Below are 17110 nucleotides of genomic sequence, written 5' to 3' on the forward strand. Positions count from 1 at the left end.
CTTGCCTGTCATCCATGACTGTGTCCCCTCTGCACTGACACACAGGCACAGTGCTGGCTCTTCTTTTCCAGAAAGGTATCAGACAGATGATGAATATAATTCTTATTGTATAAATGGTGCTTTATATGTGTCAGGATATATTCAAATGGCAGCTTATCAGACAATTACTTACAACCTCTGTAGACTTTACATATATTTTCTATGCAAACTTCATATTGCAGATTTTGCTCACTGAGCCAGTATGGTGGTCAATCATTCCGAATTATTATTACAATTTGTATTATATGTGTTATTATTACAGTCATCTCAGTTCTCTAAAAGATCACATTGTTGCAAGATCTGCATTGAAAGTTTTTTATTTGTTATTTATTTGTTGTTTCGGTTATCATTGCAGCCCCTGCTAATGAATCATATCTGTCCTTTCGGATGAGATTCCACCCTCCACAATGAGTAAACTAGGTGAGACTGTTTTATAAAATGTGTAAACATATTATATAAACATACTATACATGTATATAACAACAAACCAGGTGTTGTGTGCAGCCACCTGTACAAATCAATGGCAGGATTCGGCTGTATCTGGTAAAGCAGATCCCAGTCTGTACATCCATGCAGGTTCACATTTACTCCCTTGGATGCAGACTATTTCTGTCCAGGGGTCTACATTTAAACCTGTTCAGATGTACACACTCGGATCTGCTTTTAACGCATTACAGCCGCATCCTGTCATTGATTTGTGCAGGCGATTGCATGCATTGCCTGTGACTCCTGGATGCAGGATTGTGCACAGACGTGCATGCTGTACTCCCCCGTGCGTCCATGTGAACGAGCCATAAACAAACTGTATTCTTCCCAGATTAAGTTCCCCTGCATTTAAATGTACCTGGGTTTACATGCGTTTAGACACATTCAGAGTATGTAATAAGACCCCAGATGCACAAAGTTCTATTTTCTCTACACGCACCTAAACACATCCAAATGCAAAGTGGGGATTAGATCATTAAATGTAATTATACGCATTTACAAGTGGCCTATAAACTGCAAATTTGTCAATGCCAGTGTGAATGAGACCTGAGGGTTTTCTTAAAGGTATAGTCCACTTTTTAAAAAGAAATAATAAATGCACCTACAACTATAAAAGAAAAAAAAAATATTTATTTGTTATTTTTTTGGCATTCTGGCATGCAGAGCATTGCAACTGCAATCAGTGCATCAGGGGTGCAGTTAACAGGCTCCTGCACCGCTTACATCCCAGCCCGAGGCTGGAGATGGCCCCATAAAAGTCTATGGGACTGTAATGCAAGCGCAACCAGGGGTTAGGTCAGGTTAGGGTAGAGGGACAAAAGGGATAAGTGCACTTTGTTGTAAGGTTGGAGAGAAGTGAAAACTCCTGATCCCGATACTTATTCTGAGTTGGTGGCGCAGTGTAGTGAAGCCAAAGTGTATGAATGACAGCCAGCCATTTAGCATTTTTGGGAAAAGTCAGCAGTGTCAGCAGCTTCATTTTCTCATGACATTTACCTGATCTCATTGGCCTCTCAACGTAAACAATTATTCAGAAGATATCCTAGGCGAGGAAAGAGCTGCATCCATGACCGTCCTAAAGGAGGATGACCTGAAGGAGTCTGGGCAATCATAGCTGATAGCACTGCATCCTTTTCCCATAATCTCCAGTCTATATAAATATGGAGCTGCTTCTGCTGTGCCGTTGGGTACCCATTTTAAGTTTCCGGACTTCCACTGCAATACTGCTATCTCTATGGATGGCTTCTTGGCACGTCTGCATACATCATAAAATGTAAATTCATAATAAAAGAAAAAGGCATTCCAGAGGTCAGCACTGGCAGCCTCCATATTCATTTAGTAGAGGTTTCCAGTACTACAAGACACTATATGGAACATATACATATGCAATACAAGACACTATTTGGAACATATACAATACAAGACACTATATGAAACATATACATATGCAATACAAGACACTATATGGAACATATACAATACAAGACACTATGGAATATATACAATACAAGACACTATATGGAACATATACAATACAAGACACTATATGGAACATATACAATACAAGTCACTATCTGGAACATATACAATACAAGACACTATGGAATATATACAATACAAGACACTATAGAACATATGCAATACAAGATACTATATGGAACATATGCAATACAAGACACTATATGGAACATATACAATACAAGACACTATGGAATATATAAAATACAAGACACTATATGGAACCTATACATATACAATACAAGACATTATATGGAACATATACAATACAAGACACTATATGGAACATATGCAATACAAGACACTATATGGAACATATACATATGCAATACAAGACACTATATGGAACATATGCAATACAAGACACTATATGGAACATATACATATGCAATACAAGACATTATATGGAACATATACAATACAAGACACTATATGGAACATATATATATGCAATACAAGACACTATATGGAACATATGCAATACAAGACACTATATGGAACATATACATATGCAATACAAGACACTATATGGAGCATGTGTTCATTGTGTCTGTTGCTTTTTTCCCCCAACTAACAGAGCTCCCACCTAGAGATCCACTGGATCTCCCGTTTTCCATCCTAGAAGTTGGCATAGCGGGGCGATTGGAACTGATCACAAAACCTCCGGCATCGAATGGTCCTTCTTTCCCTTTATCTACGGTAGGTCCAGTTCTCTATCAGGTTTTTTATCCCTCACTGACCTATTCCTGATCATTTCCTGTCTTACTGTTCCAGATCCCCAACGGCTTACCTCCATATGATGTTGATTTGTCTGACGAAGTGATCCAGAAATACCTAAGAGACCCCGAATGGCTTTCTGTCCATGACTTTGACCGGAGCCAGAGGTACAGACCTTACCGTGTGTGATGATGGGCTCCCCTTTTGGCCCGGGAAATTAGTTTTCCTAACTGTGAAAAAACTCCAACCTAAAATAACAAGAAAAAAAATGAACAACCCATTAAAAGATAAAATAACATCTTTTGCTGCAATATTCAGCTTTAATCCAGAGATTTTTCCTGCAGTACTATTTTGCCACTAGATATAGTCACCCTGATGGCCAGCATCATTTAACCTATTTCTTCTGAGCCCAGGTCGCCCTGGACCTGCCCCAGTCTATGACTGGACAGTGAAAGAAGAAGCAGAGCATCATGAGATGAGCTTGTCACTCTGCTTTCACTTTCTATCAGCTTGCTGCTTGTCAGCACATAAACTGATTGGCTCCTTTAAAGCCTCTTCCTTCCACACTTCAGCTGTGATGTACAAGCTGTGATTTATTTATTTTTTTTGGCTGGAGTTTTGTTTTAATTGTTATTTTCGATGATGATTGAGCTATCAGTGCTCATAGAGATTTGCCAGCATTTTGAAAATCTCCATGTGAGTGGGGCCCAGTCAGTCCTGGGGAGCAATCAAAGGTTTACACATGCTCTACTGTCATTACAGGTCCTGGCCACGTACCAAGGATGTGAGCTCCTTGTTCCACATGGACATCAGTGCTCCCCAGACTGATATCAGCATGGAACGTAACTCTGCTACGGGAGAACTGCGCAGAATCAGTGAGGTGAGATACGGAGAGCAGGGAGTTGAACCACACATGTAGAAAAAGTTTTTAGGGTATTATTATACCTAGGGCCGGATTTACTCTCTCTGCTGCCCCAATGCCAGGTTCCTCAATGCGTCCCCCTGTATGCAGGCTGCCTACAATTGATCTCTGCGACATTGCCGAGATCACTTGTACAAAACAAGAGGCGGCTTTGCCACTGTACATTTAGCCCTGCTTGCCCAAGTGACGGCTAAATGTAGAAAACAACTACCCGCCCGGCGCCCGCAACTGCATGTCCTGGGCGTAGGGAGATAGGAATTCCACACCCCTGCTGCCCCTCTACTCCCTGCTGCCCCGAGGCCGGGCCTCGGTTGTCCTTGTGGAAAATCCGGCCCTGATTATACCAGGGGTTTTCAAACTTTCTGGGGCCAGTTCACTGTCCTTAACGCTATAGGGGGGCCAGACTGTGACCAGTAGGAGTAGAGCTCTAGGACCTGTGGTTAGTGGAGTGGAGTGGGGAAGAGTAATGTCCCCATCATTAGTATCAGTGGGAGAAATAGTGCCCAATTGTTGGTGTCAGTAGGAAAAATTGAGCCACGTCATTGGTTTCCATGGAAGGAAAAGTTACCCACAATTGGTGTCAGTAGGAGGAATAGTGCCCCATCATTGGTGTTAGTGGGAGGAATAGTGCCCCATCATTGGTGTTAGTGGGAGGAATAGTGCCCCATCATTGGTGTTAGTGGGAAGAATTGTGCCCCATCACTGGTGTTAGTGGGAAGAATATTGAGTTCCCCATCACTACTGTTAGTTGGAGCAATAGTGCCCGATCACTGGTGCCAGTGGGAGGAATAGTGCCCCATCAGATGGTGTCATTGGGAGGAATGGCATCCCAAGGGCCAGGTATATGCTAGCAAAAGGCCGCATTTTGTATACTGCTGTATTTTCCTTAAAAATAGGCACCACAAGGTGCTTGCAAGTACCTGCAATCCTTAACCAATCATTTTGTACGTGCCATGGGGTTTCAGAGCCATAGCCATTGTATATAGACTTTTCTCAGTGATATTGAGTATTCACTGGGATGGTTCTTGATCTTCAAGCACATAGCCGCACTGGATTGCATTTTCATGAAGGTTTTTTTTTTGCCTAAAACAAAGATGTTAAAGGACACATGTGATAACAGAAATATGATGGATGCCATTGTTGACCTCCCTCTGAGAATACTACCCCATCTGCCTTTCTTTGGCGTCAATGCTTTACTGGTAAAAGTATGCAGTAAGCAAAATCAGAACTCCTGGTTTGCATACTTGTTTCAAGCCATTGCCTTAAAAATCTTTGAATCCAGCGAGTCAGTATATCAGCCAGGCAGTTAGCATTTTTAGAAGGAGAGGTTGGCAGTGCCCCTTCAATTAAAGTGCATCTGAGGCCAAAACATAGTTTTTTAGTTTTGGATAGAGGATTAGAACAGCAGTTAGGGCCTTGCACAAGGGAGGCTTTTACAGGTAAATAATATATGTTAAACACACAACTCATCTCAGGGGAAGATTTGTATTGAAATGAATGGTGACAGGGTCTCTTTAATGTGTAATAATTAAAAAATGCCTGTAAATGAGCATGCACGCTGCTAATAAAGTCATTTCCTGTGGCTTGAGGTGTTGAATGAAATCAGATATGTTACGAATTGACATTGGTGGGTGTGTACTAAACATGAAACAGCTTAAAGAGAGTAAGATTTCACACCCCGGTTTGTAATTCCTTGAAAACTGTATTGAGTAAATTCCACTTTTAGGTGTGCAAATACCGAAAAGGGAGTGGGCTTTGAAGAAATACTATAGCTCTCCTAATATATAAAAATTAGAAATTCATTAATTAGTGTCACATATTTTCACGGAGTTAACAGAATGAGCCATCTATCATGTTTTATTAAAACAATTGTACTGTCAAATTGATGCGACATTATTATCACATGTGAAATAGATCAATCATGTTTTAATTGCCTTTTAATCATGCTTTAAAAAATGTGAAACTAATAAATGAATTTCTAATGTTTATGTATTAAGAGAGCTATAGTATTTCTTCAAAGCCCCCTCCCTTTTCGGTATTTGCACACCTAAAATTGGAATTTACTCAATACAGTGTTCAATCAATCCGATATGTTGGTTTATTAGTTAAATATGGTACACCTTCTGATCGTTTGTAACTTCTCAGGTCTCTGCAGCCCACATCGGTCTCTCAGCACAGAACTCTATGTCCCTGCGACGACCTCCTGGTCCCCCGTCTCAGTCCGTCAAGGGCAATACTTCCAACTTCCCTTTCTGGCCAGGTAAGTTGACAATGCCCCAAGATTAATGCCATTGTTCTTCATATTAACCAACCATTATCTCCCATAAATGTTTCTGCTTCAGATCGGGATTTAAAATAAGAATCAGACTGATTGCAATGGAACAACAGACACACCTTTGTTTAAGATGATTATAGTTAATTACAGGGGATGTTTGAGAAACAAACACCTAACCGTTCACATGAATAGTCCACTCATTCTTATTCTTATATTTGACTGTGATCCTTATCTAAACCCATTTAATATAGGCCATTTATTTCTTCATAGGTGGAATGGATGAACCAACACTTGAACAAATTAAGGCTATGAGTGAAGAGGATGAAGCCCTGGATTTTGAGAAAGGTACCCTATATAAAATACTTTTTTATGGAGCCTACACAGAAAATGTCAGCCATCATGTAGTCTGATCCAGTGTTAATTGGAATGGTGATCAGTGGTAAGCGATATTACTGATATGCTGCCCGCTTTCATGCCCTCTGTACTCCCACCCCTTCACATTTTGCCTACGGTCATACCTTCTACACATACTGCCTTCTGTGATACCCTCCAACTCCTCCTCTGCACATACTGCCCAATGTCATGCCCTTTGCATTATTCCTCTGCACATACTGCCCAATGTCATAACCTTTGAACTACTCCTCTGCACAAACTGCCGAATGTCATACCCTTTGCACTACTCCTCTGCACATACTGCCCAATGTCATACCCTTTGCACTCCTCTGCACATACTGCCCAATGTCATGCCCTTTGCATTATTCCTCTGCACATACTGCCCAATGTCATAACCTTTTCATTATTCCTCTACACATACTGCCCAATGTCATACCCTTTTCATTATTCCTCTACACATACTGCCCAATGTCATACCCTTTGCACTCCTCCTCTGCATATACTGCCCAATGTCAAACTCTTTGCACTCCTCCTTTGCACATACTGCCCAATGTCATACCCTTTGCACTCCTCCTCTGCACATACTGCCCTATGTCATACCCTTTGCACTCCTCAGCACATACTGCCCACTGTCATATCCTTTTCTCTCCTCCTTTGCTCATACTGTCCACTGTCATACCCCTTTCACTCCTGCTTTGCACATACTGCCCACTGTCATACCCTTTGCACTCCTGCTTTGCACATACTGCTCACTTTAATACACTTTGCACTCCTCCCCTGCACACACTGCCTGCTTTCATACCATTTTGCACTCTTTGCCGCCACACACTACCCACTGTTATATCCTCCAACTTCTCCCCTGCAAATACTGCCCTTTATCATACTCTCCATACGCCTCACCTGCACATATTGTTTGCTGTTAAACCCTCTACGCTTGTCCTCTGCACATAGTACTTGCTGTTAAACCTTTCGCATTCCTTCTCTGCACATATTGCCTGAACTTAAACCCTCTGCACTCCTCATCTGTGCAAGCTACCCATTATCTTACCCTCTGCATTCCTCTCCCACACCTACTGCCCTCTTTTATACCCTCTGCACCCTCTCCTACACATACTACCTGCCGTCATACCCGCTACACAATCAAAACTGAAAAAGGGCATTTCTTAATTAACCATCGGTGTAAAGGCACACTACCATTTTTACTATCTGCATTTTTTTAATGACCATTATTTTTGTTGGATGCATTCCGTCATTTTTACTGAAAGGTTGTTGAATAGAGGGGGGGGTCTCAAAAATGATCTTCCCTGGGCATCACATTGAATAATTTTAAGAGATCCTACATGGTAAAAAAGTTAAAGGAGATCTATGAGCTGAGTGATTTCCACTCATCCCCACAGTTAGAGCCGACCTGTGACAAATAAGCTGTCACAGCTCAGCTCTATCGATCGGGAAGTAAGCAGAAACATGCTGCCGATCCGCTCACTTCCCGATCATCGCCCTGCAGTGAGTGGTGAGTGTCAGTTATTCCTCCCCACAGGGATTCCCCTTCCCCTCTCTGATCCTCCAGCACTGAGTGGAGGAACGAACGAGGGAGGGGGCGGGCACAGCTGGCACAGATAGCCAGAGCCAGCTGTCACTCATGCAGCTGGGTGGATCTCGACAGTATAGCCGGGATCCGTCTCGGCTGCGGCGCTCTCAGTATATCGAGGGCAATAGCTCTCGATATACTGAGCTTTGGGTCACAGGAGGAGGTTAGTATATGTCCTCCCGTGACCCTAAAGAGAACTATGGGGAAAAACACCCCATAGTTCTCTTTTAATAAATGGCTGTTATAGACCGTATGGTTTTTCCGCTAATCTAAAAGCCATAGCATAGTAGATATTCTTTATTTATGTACTTGGCATCGGCATGTGCAGGTCGAGACTGCAAAACAGGCTTGAATTTCATAGAACGAAGCAAATCAGCACAGTAGATTATGGGAAATATTTCAGCATTTGCTAAACCTACGCAGTTCAACCAATATAGTCCAAGTTTTATCATAACAAATCACGGGGTGCTGAGTCTCTACAGTTTAACAGGTGGAACCAGGAGTCCTGTTCATGTGTAGGAGTATAGCGGAGAAAATAAACTGAACTTTTCTCTTTTCTTGAAACAGATCTCTTATCTACTCCTCCTGGGTGGAAAAACGGAATAAATTTCAAGCAATCGGGTAATTAATGGGTTATGAATCACAGGTTTGTTTATAGAGGTTTAATAAAGCAGTCAAGTTAAAGGGTAACTCTAGGCTTTTTAAAGTGGTACACATCTAAATGCAAGGATGAAATACTTATGTGAGAGCTGTTTCACCTGCCAGTAGATATGTATTTCTGCCTGTTTTATCCTGACATTTACACAGCTCTGCCACAGAGCAGGATATGACACCCCTCTTTCTGTTCATTTGAATTAGAATTCCAGTTTATGTACAGGTACAGTGGTATCATCCCTCTATCCCATACACGCCTATGGGACAGTAAAAGAGCAGCAGTAGACTGATGAGGTCACCTGTTTACTCTCACTCTTCTCGCCTATTATTATCATGTTCCCTGTCAGCAAATTTGCATGCAGCACACCTAATCTGTGCTACTTCTCCTTCTCCCAGTCTGAGTAGGGCTGTAAAGGCGATCACAAGGGTCTGATACCAACTCAAATTCAGGTAAGTACACTTGTTGCATTTAAAAGTATTTCCAATGATTTATTATTGAAGTGGTGATGGTACCTGAATTTGATCTGATATCAGCCTGTGTTATAGAGATACATTCTTCAGTCTGCTGCTTCTCTTTTTACTGTCCCGTCAGAGTCTGGAGGAGGGGCAAGACCTGTAAGTGTTACTGAACTGCAGCAGACAAAAATCAGGTCTGCTCCCTTGCCAGACCAGGTGGTACTGTGTGGCAGAGCTTAGTAAATCTCAGAACTTGATGAACGGAAATACAAATCCTTTGACAGGTAAAAAAATCTCCCTTATATGAATCTCATCTGTGTTGTTAACTGCCTAGAGTTGGGCATTAAAATGTAGTGGACCTCATCTATATAGTTGTAAAGGCAAATAGAGGCATTAGCCATCAGGAAATCCAATTTCCATTGCATGCTAGTAAATTAGATCTGAATATCTGATTGGTTACTGTGAGTTACACTACAAGGATGTGCTTTGTAAGGAATACCAGTGAGTGATGTAATAACTCTCACCCACCTACCTTCAACCCCAACAGATGGATTGAGGCCCTCGGGGGTTCTCTCCCTGGTCAACCTACTCGGGACTCTGGAAGATTTCACGCTGGCAGACTCCAGTGAGGATGAAGATGAAGCCAAAATAAAGCAGAAACCCAAGGCAGACAAGACGGAGGGACTTCCCAGGAGGAATAGCCTGGAGGAGCTGGGCGTGGAGGTCAGATGGGTATAATGGGATGACTGGCAAATCACAGGGCTTATTAATGGAAAACACACCTTCTGCATTATTTAATATGCAGCTCAACAGGTAGGGATGATGGACCCAGGGCAGTATTATAAGACAACCAATCGCATTCCTCCTCACTGACTGCAGGTTACTTAAAGAAGAACTCCAGGAAAATGTTATTAACCCTTGCAGTGGGGCTACCCCCGCACTGTAAGGGTTCAGTGCTCGTTTTGTGCCTAGGTGCGAAAAAAAGATATCCACCAGACCATCCAGAGCCGGCTTCTTCTAAGAACGTTGTCTCAAGCGTCTCACCCTCTCTGCTGCAGCGGTCTAAGCATCCTGGTGTCATCACGCTCTATACACTGTGCATAGACTATGTGTAGACATGAGGATGGAGGAGCGGTACATCTGTGCAGAGGAGGAGGGGACACGCTTCAGTAATCACAGAAGCAGGGAGCCGGCTGGGATGGTCTGGTGAGTATAACTTTTTTTTTTTTAGCACCTAGACAAAAAGGAGCACTTAACCCTTGCAGTATGGAGGCAGCCCCACTGCAATGGTTAATAACATTTTTAACCAGAGTTCTTCTTTAAAGGGTATTTCTACTTTTGCAGTCAAATTTGGGAAACCTACACTATACGTTTGTTATGTGTTCCCATTCACACTGCATACCTAAAAAAATATTTCTTCCCTGTCTAGTTGTGGCTTTGGAGGAGGATTATACATAGGACAATATAGGCAGCTTATGTTGATTAATGCCCGTCCACTACAGCTCACAGTGGATGGGGTTGGAGAAGGGGCTGTAATAGCAGTGATCTCTAGCAGACAGGGAGGGAGGAGGGGCTGTAATAGCAGTGATCTCTAGCAGACAGGGAGGGAAGAGGGGCTGTAATAGCAGTGATCTCTAGCAGTCTAATGCAGTGAGTCTCCTAAAGCATGTCTACACTCTCTCCAACAACTCTTAAAGCATCCTTGCAGCCTCTGACCATCCCCTGTTGCATGTCTGTAGTCTCTGACCATCCCCTGTTGCATGTCTGTAGTCTCTGACCATCCCCTGTTGCATGTCTGTAGTCTCTGACCATCCCTTTTTAATATGTCTACAGTCTCTGACCATCGGCTGTAGTGTGTCTGCATTCTCTAACAGCTTCTCTGTAGCATTACATTCACTGAATATTATGTGTGGCCCTTTGGTGATGTCAGGGGCCTCACTTGAAGCTCCGTATATCAAGAAACTTGACCACCACTGCACTAAAGTACGTGATTAGCTATTGCACGGGTTACTTGCAGGAACCTTACAAAAGATGAGTACACAGCGATGAGTACTCTTGGAGGTACTTTTGGGAGTTTTGGAATTCACAGTTACTGATAAGCGTGCAGTCTGGATGTACTTGTAGGTTAATCAGCTTCAGCTGTCATTAGGTTGCCAACAGCAGAATTGTGTCAATGATTGATAAGAAAATTCAGTGTTGTGTAGCACTATATAGGTAATATTAATGAGTTTTCGTCCCTTGTTCTTCAGACGGTATCCTCTGCTCCTGCGCCTCCTCCCTCAGCCTCGCCTGTGCCAGAATCCACTCAGGAACAATGGGCTTTTCCACTGAACAGCCACCTCCCCGTGGATGACTTCTACAAGCGTATTCCGGACCTAGCTTTTAAGGTGACGTAGAAACCATCTGTATATGCCAGTAATATGATGACATGGTCTTAAATTTGGGCAGTTTTCCACATGACCACATGCCAAAAGGTTTGCGTTCACAAGACTATGCATTAAAGTGCACCCGTCAGGGTGTACTGGCACCTGAACCGGCATTATAAATCAATCTTCAATCCATCCTTCCTTCTGCATCTTCCTGTTAGCCCATCACTGTGGCTTACTGGCCTCTAGGTGCAAGAGGAGGTGGGCAGGCTTGTGAAACAGTGCGGGAGGATGTGGACAGGCTTGTGACACTACAGGCCTGGCCACATATTACATGCATACATATGTTGCCATTCATATTACAACATTGCATATTAGAGTGCCCAAAAGCTATTCAAAGATGCATTCTAGCAGAGTGCCTTGGATCTTCTGAGACCGTGTAGGTGCTTGGACACCGTGACGGATGTACTTTAAAAGGGCATTCCACCCAGAACCTTTACATTTTTGGTAGCGGAGAATAATAAATAAATAAATGGCTTGCTAGGTTGTGGCCATGGGTCTGCACACCTCCTCTAACAATTATGAGCGACACCCACTCCCATATTTGTGTTTTGTTGTTTTTTTGCTTTATTCTGTGGATAACGTAATAAGAGGAATAGGAGAATTTCGAGGTTGGCAGATATCTGCTAGTGTTCCCGGGAGATAGAAAAAGCCAGCAGGCGGCTCAGCCCACCAGATTTTTGGGTGCATTATCCATTTAAGAAGCATTGAGCCAGCTCACACAACCACTTGGTGAAACTAAAAATCCCATCATGTCTCTGCCTCTGGGAGTCATGCCCGTGGCTGTCGGTCTTGCAATGCATCGTGTACTACAGGACCTGTAGTTCCACAACAGCTGGAGTGCTAGTGTTGGTTTACCCCTGTTCTGATGGATTCTGTACGGCAGGGGTAGCCAAACTTCGGCCCTCCAGCTGTGGTGGGAGTACAAATCCCATTACGCATCAGCGTCTGGAAGTCATGTCTGTGGCTGTAAGAGTCCTGCCTAATGGGATTTGCAGTGTCGCCACAGCTGGAGGGTCTTGGCTACCCCTACTGTACAGGAATATATAGTAATTTCACAGGCCGGTGACACAAGTAGCTCATCTGAAAATTAAGCTCTCGGCCTGTCACAACTGTGCCTCCAGAGTCCTAGACAATTGTGAATCAAGAGCAAACTCTTTGACCTTCAGTAAGGGCTTTTACTGTATAGTTTATACTGATATACAGAATCTGTGGTGTTTCCCCTTTAAGACGTCCTGCCTGGCTGTATATATTGGGTATGTCATGTCGGTTTTTGTATCTGCAGCATCCATTTGAACTGGACCTTTTCCAGAAGAAAGCCATTCAGTGTCTCGAAGACGGTTCCTCTGTCTTTATTGCAGCTCACACATCTGCCGGGAAGACTGTGGTAGCAGAATATGCCATAGCGCTGTCTCTGAAGCACATGACCAGGTTAGTGTATCCATCCATTTATTTATCTACTTAATGTGTATGTATGGGAAAAGTTAAAAAAAAACAAAATTATTAAATCTCTCCAACATGCACGTGTTCCCATGTTTTATCCCTTTTTAATACCTGCAAGTAAAGAAAAATACTCATTGGTCCTGCTAGAAATCCAGTGAGCCCTTAACATCCCTTGCTCTCTTCCTCTGCTGCACTGAAATCCCCAAAATGATTAGCTCTGCTCAGTTCTCCCTGTAGATTGCTGAACACTTCCTTCTTTTGGAGGTGAGGAGAAGGGGAGGCGTTCGGTAGTCCTAGCACACAGGTGCAATGCACAGGCTCTTGAGATGTTTTCCCCGGGCCTCAGATCCATAATGAGGTACAGACCTTCTGTTATAGGCCTAAGGGAGGTGCGGCTGGAGTACAAATTGATGTGATGTCGCCGTGCTGTTGCGTCCAGCTGTTCTCCTCCACCACCTTAGATGTACCACTGTCGTTTACACCTGAGAACGCGCTTGGGCATAATTGAAAGCCTCTTCTAGAAGACTCCGCCTGGCAGACACTCATGGGAGTGGAGGCAGAGAGGGAGACAGGGAGCGCACGCAGGTACAAGCTCTGTGACCACATGAAGAGGAAGGATCACCGGTACACACTGCGGAGACCCTCTGCCAGATGAGACAATCCTTGCCCTAGATGACGTGGCTGTACTGGTGGAGCGACGCACAACCGCACTTATTTCAAATTATGACAAATTTCTGCTAGGAGATGCACCCCACGGTTCATGTAAGGAGGGGCGGTTGGGTTTTGAGGATGGTGTATTGCATCCTTCCTTTTCTTATACCCTAAACATGGTCTAAAACAGTGCTTCTCAACCTGTGTAACCTCAGGATCCACATTTGTCCTTGGTCATTAAGTTGCGTTCTGGTACGGATGTACAAACTGTGGGTAGGAGGTGCGTTTGGGGTACCATTCAAATGAATGGCAACGCAACACACCTCCCACAACAGAATGCACGGTAGGTGCGATTTTTTTGGTACAGTGCGTTAATCGCACAGGACTGTACTATTAACGCACTGCACTGCTGTAAATGGGCCCTCAAAAACACTGACATGCATACACAACCACATACACAATCTCACACACTCACAGACATTCTCACACACACTCCAAAAACATTTTTTGATTTCCTTTTTTTAAGATCCACCCAATCTCCCTACCTTATGAGAACTGGAGAGGATCCTCAGCCTGGGGTCCAGTGTGGGCTGCTGTGCTGTGACAGAGCTCCATCCATATGTGCATTGCTGGGACAGCTCCCTTGTGCACCCTGTAGAGGTGGCGGGAGCCAGAATGTGACACCACTCAAGTACAGGCACCTCTGCAGGACACATGAGGGAGCTGTAAGCAATGCATTTATGGATGGAGCTCCCTCACGTCCATACCCCCAGCCCACTCCACCTCAAGCTGATACTCAGCTCCGGGCAGCATATTTTGAATGGCTGCTTCACATGAGAACTGACAGTGCTGCACTAGGGGGAGGCTGAGGAACCTTTCACCTAGAAAAGTGGAAGGCATGCGTCGACCCACTGAACATGGGGTCGCGACCCACCAGTTGAGAACCAAGGGTCTAAAATGTGGACTAAGCCTTATAAGTACATGTATTTCGAAAATGTATTAAATCATTTTTCAGTGAAGACATAACTGGAATAAAAGAGTGTTTTGTTGATGTGTGTGTCCATTTATTTCTTCCTCTAGATCCATCTACACCTCCCCCATAAAGGCTTTATCCAATCAGAAGTTTCGAGATTTCAAGATCACATTTGGAGATGTTGGACTGATCACGGGGGATGTCCAACTCTATACAGGAGCGTCATGTCTTATAATGACCACAGAGATCTTACGGTACGTGCTTGTCTTCTGTAGATGTAAACCAAATCATTAAAATCTCATATAACCTTCAACATGTTCATGTCATTTCAAAAGCCATTTTTAATGTTTTTGGTGCTGGATAGGACTGTGATATAGATGTAAATGCTAACTGAACGACATTTAGTTGACTATTGCATTGCGTATCATAAACACGTTCCTTTTTTTTAATAAAACACATTTTTACCTATTTTCGTCCTTTTGTTGCATCTGGCTCCTTTACAGCCACTTCCTGTCTACATGCACTCCACCAATGGCTACATGGCATTTCTCAGGGGTATGTTTCATTTTGGTGACAACAGCGGACCATGTCTGCATAATGTATGTTATAGTCTCCATTGTAAAGGATTAAATACAGAAGCACAAATGGGATACAGGGAGAGAATGTTGTCACCCTATGACAGGAAGTGTATGAACTAGGATCTTCATGGCAGGATCACCAGGTGTTATTTTAATGAAAGCTGCAGATATCAAAGTGTAAAAATTACTTTTGAAATACAAAACAAGATCAGCTTATATGGGGATTTGGTGCTTGGGTTTACATACTCTGTACTTTTAATCAGCTATATAGAAAATATATAGGGCAGGGGTCCTCAAGTTGTTTGAACAAAGTGCCAGTTCAGTGTCCTTTAGACCTCAGGGGGGCTGGACTATGACTAGTAGGAGTAGAAAATGGCTTGTGTGCTATGGTTGGCGAAGAGTAGGAGTAAAAAAAAGACCTGGTGCCTGTGGTTAGTGGAAGGTGGAATAATGCCCCATCATTGGTTTCAGTGGAAGGAACGTCTGTTGTTGGGCTCAGTAGAGGAATAGTGCTCCATTAATAATATCAGCGGAATAAATACTGGCCCATGGTTGGCACCATTTGGGGAGAATAGTAACCGGTCTTTAGTGTCAGTGGAAGGTTTTCCGCCCAGTCTTTGGTGTCAGTGGAAGGAATAGTGCCCCATCATTGCTGTCAGTTGCAAGAATAGGCCCCCGTGATTGGTGAAAGTGGAAGGAATAATTTCCCTTTTTTGCTGTCAGTTGAAGGAACATTTTGGTAATAGTGGAATGAATAGTGCCCAATCGTTGATATTAGTGGAGGACCCCCCCCCCAAATTGTTGGTGTCAGTGGGAGAAATAGTGCTCCATCTGCGATGTCAAAGTAAGGAACAGTGCCCCATTATTGGTGTCAGTTGGGGAAAAAGTGCCCCATCGTTAGTGTGAGTGGAAGGAATAGTGCTGGATTCTTGAGATGGGTGGGAGGAATAATGCCCTATTGTTGGTGTCAGTGGGAGGAATAGCGCCTCAAGGGCCAGTCAAAGACAAGCAAAGGGCCTTAGTTTGGAGACCACCGGTATACACTGACCATGCTCTCTGGCCCTATTTGAAGATAAATGTTCCCATTTTGTCCGCCATTTCCTGTATAGTATAAGAAATATTTAGTGTTGGCATTTGCTCCTCAATGTGTTCAATGAATACCTATCGTATGATAAATATATTCCCATTCGATTCCCCTCAGAGTCCCAAAGTTCTGTCTCTGCTGCTATATCACTTAGCACAGCTTCTTTCCACAGATCTATGCTGTACAACGGTTCCGACGTCATTCGAGACTTAGAATGGGTGATCTTTGACGAGGTCCATTATATTAATGATGCAGAGGTGAGCACCGCCACAGTACGCCATCTTTTTGCACACTGCTCAGGCCCCTATTTACCACATTACTATCTCTCGTCCACAGCGTGGCGTCGTATGGGAAGAGGTTCTGATCATGTTGCCAGACCACGTAAATATAATTCTGCTGAGCGCCACAGTCCCCAACACCGTAGAGTTTGCAGACTGGATTGGGTAGGTTACAGATCATTATGTTTCATGTTTACAATGTACTCTGTAGGAATTTAGTAGGGTTATCATAATGGTACAGGGTAATGGTTTGCTACACCCATGACACTGGATTCCCAGAGCACTATGGTTTTTCAAAAGAGACAGCATAGCAGTTACCTGCCTTCCTCATCCTCTCTGTGACTGAAACGTCCTAATGCAGGGGTGGGCAACCCCGGCCCTCTAGTTGTGCTTTAACTAGAACTCCCAATATGAGAAAACACAAAGAGAGGGGCGCCTTTCCTAATGCAGATTAGTTTATTCAACAATAATAAAAGAAGACAAGCTGGCAGGTACACACAAGGGTGGAATAACAACAACCTGTAGGACAGTAAAAAACCGGAGCAATGGAGGGATCCGTATGATAAGTCCTGTATGCAGATCCGTGAGGTGTCAACGCGTTTCCGGGGCACGCCCCTTCATCAGAACGT

The 17110-nt window shown here is 43.5% G+C and overlaps 1 protein-coding gene across 1 annotated transcript in view; it reads left to right on the forward strand.

Moving 5' to 3' along the window:
• SKIV2L (Ski2 like RNA helicase) overlaps positions 1-17110 on the forward strand; it is a 55218-nt gene continuing 38108 nt past the window's right edge. Inside the window, exons 1-14 of the mRNA XM_018555856.1 lie at positions 1-72; positions 393-459; positions 2621-2742; positions 2818-2927; positions 3523-3640; positions 5828-5942; positions 6228-6302; positions 8506-8559; positions 9596-9771; positions 11298-11435; positions 12760-12905; positions 14649-14795; positions 16376-16460; positions 16540-16646. Coding sequence (XP_018411358.1) covers positions 447-459; positions 2621-2742; positions 2818-2927; positions 3523-3640; positions 5828-5942; positions 6228-6302; positions 8506-8559; positions 9596-9771; positions 11298-11435; positions 12760-12905; positions 14649-14795; positions 16376-16460; positions 16540-16646 — 1406 coding nt within the window. The 5' untranslated portion in view covers positions 1-72; positions 393-446. The remainder of the gene's footprint in view (positions 73-392; positions 460-2620; positions 2743-2817; positions 2928-3522; positions 3641-5827; positions 5943-6227; positions 6303-8505; positions 8560-9595; positions 9772-11297; positions 11436-12759; positions 12906-14648; positions 14796-16375; positions 16461-16539; positions 16647-17110) is intronic.

This window comes from Nanorana parkeri, unplaced genomic scaffold, assembly GCF_000935625.1.
Source record: "Nanorana parkeri isolate BGI_ZX_2015 unplaced genomic scaffold, ASM93562v1 scaffold215, whole genome shotgun sequence".
NCBI lineage: Eukaryota > Metazoa > Chordata > Amphibia > Anura > Dicroglossidae > Nanorana > Nanorana parkeri.